The 8,519-nt window shown below is 48.7% G+C and overlaps 2 protein-coding genes across 2 annotated transcripts in view; one reads left to right on the top strand and one right to left on the bottom strand.

Moving 5' to 3' along the window:
* The window catches only part of LOC103095550 (T-cell-interacting, activating receptor on myeloid cells protein 1-like), a 94,850-nt gene extending 88,544 nt beyond the window's left edge, over positions 1-6,306 (bottom strand). Inside the window, exon 1 of the mRNA XM_056825788.1 lies at positions 6,210-6,306. The gene's annotated coding sequence lies outside the window, so the exon portion shown is untranslated. The remainder of the gene's footprint in view (positions 1-6,209) is intronic.
* A 136-nt stretch (positions 6,307-6,442) lies between these two features.
* On the top strand, positions 6,443-8,168 carry LOC100022443 (G-patch domain and KOW motifs-containing protein-like). The gene has a single exon (XM_056825787.1). The coding sequence runs from the start codon at positions 6,586-6,588 to the stop codon at positions 7,894-7,896; it is 1,311 nt and encodes a 436-aa protein (XP_056681765.1). The 5' UTR covers positions 6,443-6,585; the 3' UTR covers positions 7,897-8,168.
* Positions 8,169-8,519: the final 351 nt, after the last annotated feature.

Here is an 8,519-nt window from a genome sequence, read left to right as displayed (position 1 = left end):
TCTCCAGAGTCTGGCCTTCCCAGTATTAGAGGACACCTACTGTGTTACTGCCAAGTCTCATCCCCTTCACAGACAACATCCTTATTCCCTTGTCCAGCTCTCACAGGGCTGGAAGCCAAGACCCTCCTCCATTCTGTTTTCTTTCCTCTAGACACTCCCTGAATGATGTCTCTCCTCCCTCATTTGTGGCACCCACCCAGACTTGAACATGATGTTCTAGAACTGCTCTGCCTGGTGCAGAGCTCAATAGGACCAGAAGGTATCTTTGGATGGCTCTAGAAACAGAGGAAGCCAGTTGATATGGGAAATGGGCATCGATAACCTGTGACTCAAACCAGCCACTTGCATGAGACTCCTTTGGTGAAACATGCCAGCTTCTTCCCAAAATCTTTCCCAAGAACCCGAGGCAAGTCACTTCACCCCAACTTCCTAGCCCTTCCTGGTTTTTGGTTTTTGTTTTGTTAAAAAGGTCGCTGGCAATTTGAAAAGGGCAGTTTCGGTGGAACGCTGAGGCTCAAAGCCAGAGTGCCAGAGTGTAGACATTAAGTAGGAATCAGGGTTAGTGGCAGAACCTATGGCAGATGGCCAGTAGGCCTCAGGGAATGAGGACACAATGGAATGACCACCAAAAGCAGTGACACTGGATTACAGAGTCCCCAGGGAGAGGAAAGGCAGGAAGGGGGTCCCCCACCTGCTGTGAGGAAGGGCTGACAAAGGCATGACTAACAGCCTTTTCATCTGAAAAGTACATTATTTTATTTCTGAGGCCACCTGCTTCCTCCTCAAGGAAAAGGGTGCAATTCAGTTAAGAACTTGATCTTTTCCTATCTTTATAAAGGAAAGTAGGATTTGGAAGAGAGGGAGAACATTCTGGGGACGGCAGGATAGCCAACAATGAGAAGAGATAAGAAAGCAAAGGAGGCTGGTCTGCATGTGTGATGAGGATTCAGAAGTGATAAGAAATCAGAACAATTCATGGAGATCCCACGTCTGACATCAGAAGTGAGAAGCATGGAGAAAAGATATCAGGACATAGAAAAGTAGCCACTAGAGGATAGTGCATTAGAGAATGGCAGCCATCCCAGCCCCTCAGAATGGAAGGAGAAGCATCAGAGAAGGAAGAAGGAGAAACAGAAGCAGAGCAAAAAGGAGAAAGGAAGAGGAAAAAAGCACAGTTGAAGCCCAATGAGAGTTCAGACTGAGTAAAAAGTCATTTCCTTGTAATCCACAGTTACTCCAGAGTCATAGCCAATGTAAGAAGGAGAGGGAGCCACAAAACGCAGAGTAAAAGGAACCAAGAAATGTGTGTAGTTAGCATCACCCTGTGGCATTTTGCTCTTGCTTCCCACAGAGATGAACCCAACATGATGCTAAGTGGCTCACAGGCCACAGCATGGAATTCTTACTGCCATCTTCCCTGATCACTGTCATTTGGGATCATTTTGGAAGAAAATCAAGTGTAAAATGTGAAGCTGTTCTAGGCATTTCCCAAAGGAGATTACCCCAGAAAAGCAGATTAGAGGCTGCAGGCTAACTAACTTGAAAAGTCAAGATCCTTAGGCATTTCCAACATGCATTCTATTGGATGTTGAATAATAAAAGTCAGTTATTTCTGACTTTTAAAAAATCAATAGTAATCTTGAACAGAGGAATTTCTCTCAAATGTGGAAGAAGAAATCAAATTCGAGGGACTGAGAAATTACTGAGATATGCAAAAGCTCATTTGATGATTCTAGATGGGGGTTTCCCCCCTAGGAGTTTTCTCCATAGCTTTGCTTTCTGAGAGCACTATCCTTCCCTTCACCTAGAAGAGGAAGGAATAGCTCCTGAGCTCATCTACCAGGGACAAAATGATTCTCAGTTTCATTTCTTGACAAGCTAATCAGCTCTAAAGAGTTGATCCAGTTTCTAGACTCATCCTGGAATTCTGTTTCCTATTTATAAATACCCCAATCCTTTCCTGTAATAAAGGTTGAGCCCTTCCTGGTCTGTACATACCCTCTCTTTCAGGTGAATTTTATTTGTTATGCCTTTCCTTTTCCTATGCCTTCATCCTCAGTTCCCATCTGACTTCACCTTCTTCAGCTTTCTCCCCCAGCTCCTTTTGGGAAATGTCATCATCTACAAGATCCAATCAACTTTGTTATTCACACCATAGCAGTACTCTCTGTCCCTCTGACTGGAGGGGAGAGCCATAAAGTCCTCCATCTAAAGAGGGAACCAGGGCTATCATTCCCTCAGGCATCTCTTCATTTCTCCACTGGCAGAACTGATACTGGACTTCCTTGGCTTCTGCACCCAGCCCCACAGGGACCCACTGTTTGCTACTCAACACCCCTACTACTTCCCAGTATTCTTTGGTGGTTGTCTTGCCTCAGGACATTACAAGCTCCCTGAGGGTAGGAATTGTCTTTCTTTTCTCATACTTGTATCTCCAGTGCTTAGTGCATAGTAGACACTGAAGAGAGGATTATTAACTCATGAGTGCTCATGGATTTCTGCCCATCTGTCACCTCTGTAATATCTCTTCCATCTTTCCCTTCCTCCAAACTCTCTGGTTTCTTGTTTGGGATCATGAAACAGAGTCCTCTCAGGTTTGCTCTGGTGATTCAGTTGTGCCTGACTCTTCATGACCCCATTTGAGGATTTCTTAGCAAGGATACTAGAGGGGTTTGCTATTTGCTTCTCTAGTCCACTTTATAGATGAGGAAACTGAGGCAAACAGGATGAAGTCACTTTCTCAGGGTCACACACTAGGAAGTATCTGAAGCCAGATTTATACCCAGGACCTCCTATTTCCAGGCCTGACTCTCTGTCCTCTTTGCCTCCCCTAAAAGAAACATTTTTAACAAATAAACAAAGTCAAGCAACACAAATCATTATGGTAGTCACATCCAAAACTGGATATTTCTTTTTGACCTTAACATTGTTATGGGAGAAACACACCCAAGTTTGTAACATGGTCTCTTCCCCAAGAATGGGAAACTCAAACTCCCTTCAATCCAGAAGAAAGAAAAGAATTTTATTTAAAGAAGAGATTGAAGGTGGTATAATAACCTATTAGCTGCTGGAATAGTCAGGGGCTAATCAGGTAACTTTAGGACTGATGGAGCCGCCCAGGTGTAAAGGTAAAAAGTAATGGTTGCACAATAATTTTATGAAATTATGTGGTTGCCAGTATTTATTATATCTCAAGCCAGAAATTAATTTACAAAATAGAGGACAATAGAGAAATGTGAAGGGGATAGAAAAGTTATCTATCCTATCTTAATCCACGCAGAGATTAATTAGCTGTCAACCAGGAGTGTATAATCATTTGGCTTCCTCCAAGATGGAAGCTAGTCTCTACAGGACTTAGGAAAGGAGTCTACCTTTCACTTACCCAATGAAGTAGTCCAGGAGTCAGAGTCCAAGTTGAAACCAAGTTCCAAGCCTCAGTCTCCAGCTATAAACTCCCTCCAATCAGGAGTCTGTCTCCACAAGATTGACTCGTCAAAGGATTCATGGCTTTTTATGGTGGTTTCTTGTCCCTGCCCCTGTTCACAGGGGCCAACCACCAGTTTCCAAATTGTCTAGCACTTCCCAGGGGGTAGTGTTTGTGGGAACCAGTTCTCACCTTCTGGAGGGGTGAATACTCATCAAAAGGTCTCACAGATTCCTGACCCATTGAGTTTCTAAGGGTATAAACTCTGATCATGGGATACATAAGTTTGGGACTAAGTTAAAAAGGTGAAGCTTTCCAAGTAAATGACTTGTGAATTTTAGTACCTTGCTAGCTTCTCACCAAGTACTAAGTAGGGTGTTCAATCTTTTGTTGATTCAATTCAAAAGTAGACAAAGGAGAGTTAATCCTGTCTTCACAATCTAAGTAGGGGTACTTAAGTTAGTGTTAACTCAAAATAGAGAAAGGGAATAAATACACTTGAACTCAGAACAAAAGAATTCCCTTTTACACAGAGACTAGTGGAGCAGCCTCTCTGGAGGTGGTGGAGTTACAGCAACTCTCAATAGGAAGTAGCAGCTCCTCTGTAGAGTAGAAGCTTCCACACTCTGGATCAGGTTATGTATTTATTGGGGTCTGGGAACACATTGGCATGTGATATAACTTACATTAGGTGTAGTAGGAGACAATCACACCAAGCCCCACCACTCCCCCAATCTCTCATTCCCCAGGCTCCACAGCATTCCAATGGCTAGGCCAGGGAATGTCCTCAGAGGAGTTACACACACTCTACTCATCTCAGCCCCTTCTTGCAATAAAATCAGGCAACACTGGCACAGGCACTCATCACCTCCTATCTGTTCTATAGCAGTAGTCTAATGGTGGGTCTCCCTGCTCTGTTCCACTCAATCTTCTGCTCAGCTATCAAATCAGACCAGATATAAAGTTGTATTTTACAATACTTAAATAATTTTTAAATACTTAAGTTTTACATGTAAAACCTTCACAGCCTGACCCTCTCCTACCTTTACATAATTCTTACTCTTTACTCCCCTCCACATAACTCTGTGCTTAAACCAAAGTGGCCTCCCCATTCTTCCTCACACAAGACAACAGAAATGTTCTTTATTTTTCTATTTGAATTTTTCAATAAAATTGTTTTTGTCTTTTACATCACAGTTCTCCCCAATTTTCCTACCCTCCCAGAGAGCCATCCCAAATAATAAAGGATATTTTTAAAAGCAAGAAAAGAGGAAAAAATCATCACAACCAATGAATACACTAATAAAGGCCAAAACTGTGAGTAATGTGCTAACAGCTGTGGCTCTCCACCACCACTATGGTGTAAGCTTGAGTCCTTTCGTGTCTCTTCTTAGAAGTGTTATTTGGTCTTTGTAGTTTGGCTATATTCGCTTTTGACTCCTTGCTGTGTGGTTGTTTCTTAAATTGTTGTAACTGCTATGAATATGGTTTTTAAGATTCTGTTGACTTCTCTCTTCACCAGTTTACATCAACCAGAGGTGTCAAACACACAGTCACATGGGACCCACAACACTCCTAAATGTGACCAAACTAGATTAAAATAGAACTGGGCCATATTTTTTTTTTAAACCCTCACCTTCCATCTTAGAATCAATACTGGGTATTGGTTGCAAGGCAGAAGAGTGGGGAGGGCCAGGTCTTAGGGATTAAGTGACTTGCCCAGGGTCACACAGCTAGGAAGTGTCTGAGGCCAGATTTGAACTGAGGACCTCCTGTCTCTCTCTGCCTGGCTCTCAATCCATTCAGCTATGCAGCTGCCACTGGAAATATTTTTTAAAGAAAAATACAATAAAGCAAACATGTTACATATTAAAATGAAACCATGCGATCCACAGAGGTCCTCACGTGGTCTAGTGGCCCCCATTTCCATTTCAGTGTGACACCATTTACACAGACCTTTCCATGCTTCTATTTATTCAGTCCATTCATTGTTGCTTCCAGCACAATAATGCTCTATCCCTTTCACGCACCATAACCTGTTTAGCCATTTCCCAATCAATGGGCATCTCGGGTGCTTCTACTCTCAGCTATCTGAAGTCTGCTACGAATATTTTGGAGTATATGTTGACTTGCCCAGATGAAGAGAAGAGCAGTCTGGGACCAGGCCAAGGCAAGCTCCTAAGGGACAGATGCAAACTTGGGGTTCCAAACACACAGCTGACCCCCAGATAAAGGCTTGGAGGCTCACCACAGGTGACTCCATCACTGGTAACGCTTTCCAGCAGAGTCGGTTCCCCATGATCCCGCGAGGGGAGGTGAGGGGAGGGGGAGGGGTAACCTGCCTAACTGGGTTAAGAAAGGACCGTTTATGTGGGTTATTCGTGTTTCTGTTTTTGTTTTCTATCATTCAGTGACAGAAGGGGGGGGGGGGGGAAGAAGGCGTTAAAATGTAAAAAGTACTTTTAAAAACGAGATTGCTTAGGACTGCTTCCCACTCGCCCTGGACGGCATTCGAACTATTCTTCTGCACGCTAATGCAAGTGCGGGGGGGGGTGGGGGGGGGGGGCTCTTTATCTCCCGTTCAATAACAGAGGCATCTGAAACATTCTGATAAAGAAAACTTCAGAAGCCCCCGGGACAGCGTCACTCTGCGCCCTGAGCCCTGCGCACTGTGCCCTGCCCCCTCCCCGCGGAGGCTCCCTTCGTCTTGGACTCAAATCCCTCCCCACTTCCCCTTCTTTCTTGCCCCCACGCAGGTTCATTCAGATACGATCAAAGCACCTACCAAGCCGTGGACAGTGGTCCAGCTCTCCTAGCCACCTCGACCCATGACAGGTGAGCGGACTGGAAGAAGGGGCGTTCTTCTGTTCCCCGCCCCGCCTTCCCTGACAGACTTTTCCGGAAGTAGGCGGAGAGACGGCTGGGAAAAGAACTACAAATCCCGGCGTGCCTTTCCTTTCTCGGACCGCTTTTGATAGGGTCGGCCAAGCCGTTTTTCTTCCTAGTACGTCACTCAGAGAAGAAAGAAGCTTAGTTGTCAGGGCTTTTCCAATCCGCGCGTGAGCAGAACCTAGATTGAAAAACTACAAATCCCAGCAGCCCCGCGCTCATTACCAGGCCCAAGAGGCTCTACGCGCCAGCTAGAAGCGGAAGACGCATAAATGGCGAACGGGCAAGATGGGGCTACGGCCACCCCGGCCCAGGTTTCGGGGCCCCCTGGCCTGGTATCCTTCGGTTTCAGCCGCACGGCCCCCCGAAAGCGGCTGGCAGAGGGTCATGAGGGGCCTCCGGGGCAGCGCGGGGAGGAGGAGGAAGAGGAGAAGGACTTCTTGCGGGCAGTGGAGGGGCGCGAGCTGCGCAGTGTGCGGCCGCCCGCGGAGGCCCCGCGGGAGCTGGTGATCCCCTTGCTGCCGAGGGGTCGCGGGCGCGGAGCAGCCCCCGAGGACGCCGTCCTGTGCCAGGCTGTGCAGGAGCTGATCGAGGAGTCCCAACGGGCCCTACAACAGCCGTCGGACGGAGCCGAGGCCGCCGACCCCTCGCTGGCCATCCCGCTGCTGGCCCGGGCTGGGGCTGAGACCGAGGCCGCGGCCGCTCCGTCTGTGGGGGCCGACTACGAGGCGGTGCCCGTGGAGGCCTACGGGCTGGCCATGCTGCGGGGCATGGGGTGGAAGCCGGGTGAGGGCATCGGGCGCACCTTCAAGCAGGTGGTGAAGCCGCGGGAGAACCCCCTGCGGCCCAAGGGGCTCGGCCTCGGGGCCAGCCTGGCCCCTTCCCCGGCGCCGGCCCCGCCTGGGAACAAGAGGGCCTCGGAGGAGCCCGAGGGCCTGGCCCCAGGGAAGGCTGTGCTGGTCCTGGCCGGCCCCCACCGGGGCCTCTATGGGAAGGTGGAGGGGCTGGACCCGGACAACGCCAGGGCTGTGGTGAGGCTGGCTGCCTCTGGCCAGGCGGCCACGCTGAGCGAGTATGTGCTCAGGCCGGTCAGCTGTCAGGAGTATGAGAAGCAAGCGAAAGGCCCCGGCAGGCCGCCCGGGGACCCCCAGGCTGGAGGGGCCGGCCAAGGGGCCAAGAAGAAGGGACAGAAGAGGAAGCAGCCCCCAACCACCCCTCACTGGCTGCGCAGGGACCTCCGAGTGCGCTTCGTCGACAAACGGCATCACAAGGGCCGCTACTACAACACCAAGATGATCATCGAGGATGTCCTGAGCCCAGACACTTGTGTGTGCCGAACTGATGAAGGCCGCCTCCTGGAAGGCCTCCGGGAGGACATGTTGGAGACCCTCATCCCCAAGGAGGAGAAGGCCACCGTCATGGTGGTGTTGGGGCCCCAGAGGGGCCAGGTGGGCCGCATTCTGGCCCGGGACAAGGAGAGGAGCCAAGCTCTGGTGCAGCTGCTGCAGGAGGGGGAGGGCACTGTCCTTCGCTTAGACTTTGATGCTGTTTGCCAGTATGTTGGGCCTGTGGCTGAGGACTGAAGGGCCCCCTTCCAGTCAACACTCCCTTTGCACCTTTGTTGAGTGACTGAGGAATGAGACAGAGCCCAGGACTGGTCAGAGGAGACTTCTGTGCATCTGTGTCTCTCTGGGCCTTCAGGCCACCTGCGCAGAGTCCCCTAGTGCCCGTCATCAAGCCATGGCCTTTTGGGGCCTGGGCAGAGAGGACAAGGGAAAATGGCCAGGATCTACCTGCCTGCCTTTCCTTGGTTTGGTTCATGTGTTTTGTCCAAATAAAAATTCCTTTTTTCCAAGTTATTTTTGTTTTAATTCCTGAGCATTCAGGACACATCACCAAGTGCTAGTCACAGGACTTCTAGATGAAATATTGAGAATCAGTGCCAGGAGGCCGACTTTTCTAGGACTTAGAACGAAATGGAATCCCTGGCCAACATTCCAAGCCTGGGAATATTAGTAACAGCAGGCCTTGCAAACTACCACACACGTTTGAGGAGTGTAACAGTCCATGGAAGATGGGTAGGATTTTCCCAGTCACCTTTCAAGAAAGCATGTGGTTCACTTTCTGTGGCAAGGAAGGTCCCCTCACTGAACATATGGCTACCTGGTTCCTGTTGCAGGTGCCATTGTGGGAAATGGTATTAATG

The sequence above is a fragment of the Monodelphis domestica genome, chromosome 4 (genome assembly GCF_027887165.1).
Source record: "Monodelphis domestica isolate mMonDom1 chromosome 4, mMonDom1.pri, whole genome shotgun sequence".
NCBI lineage: Eukaryota > Metazoa > Chordata > Mammalia > Didelphimorphia > Didelphidae > Monodelphis > Monodelphis domestica.
Note: the sequence above shows the minus strand (reverse complement) of the source record. Positions and strands in the feature narration are given on the sequence as shown.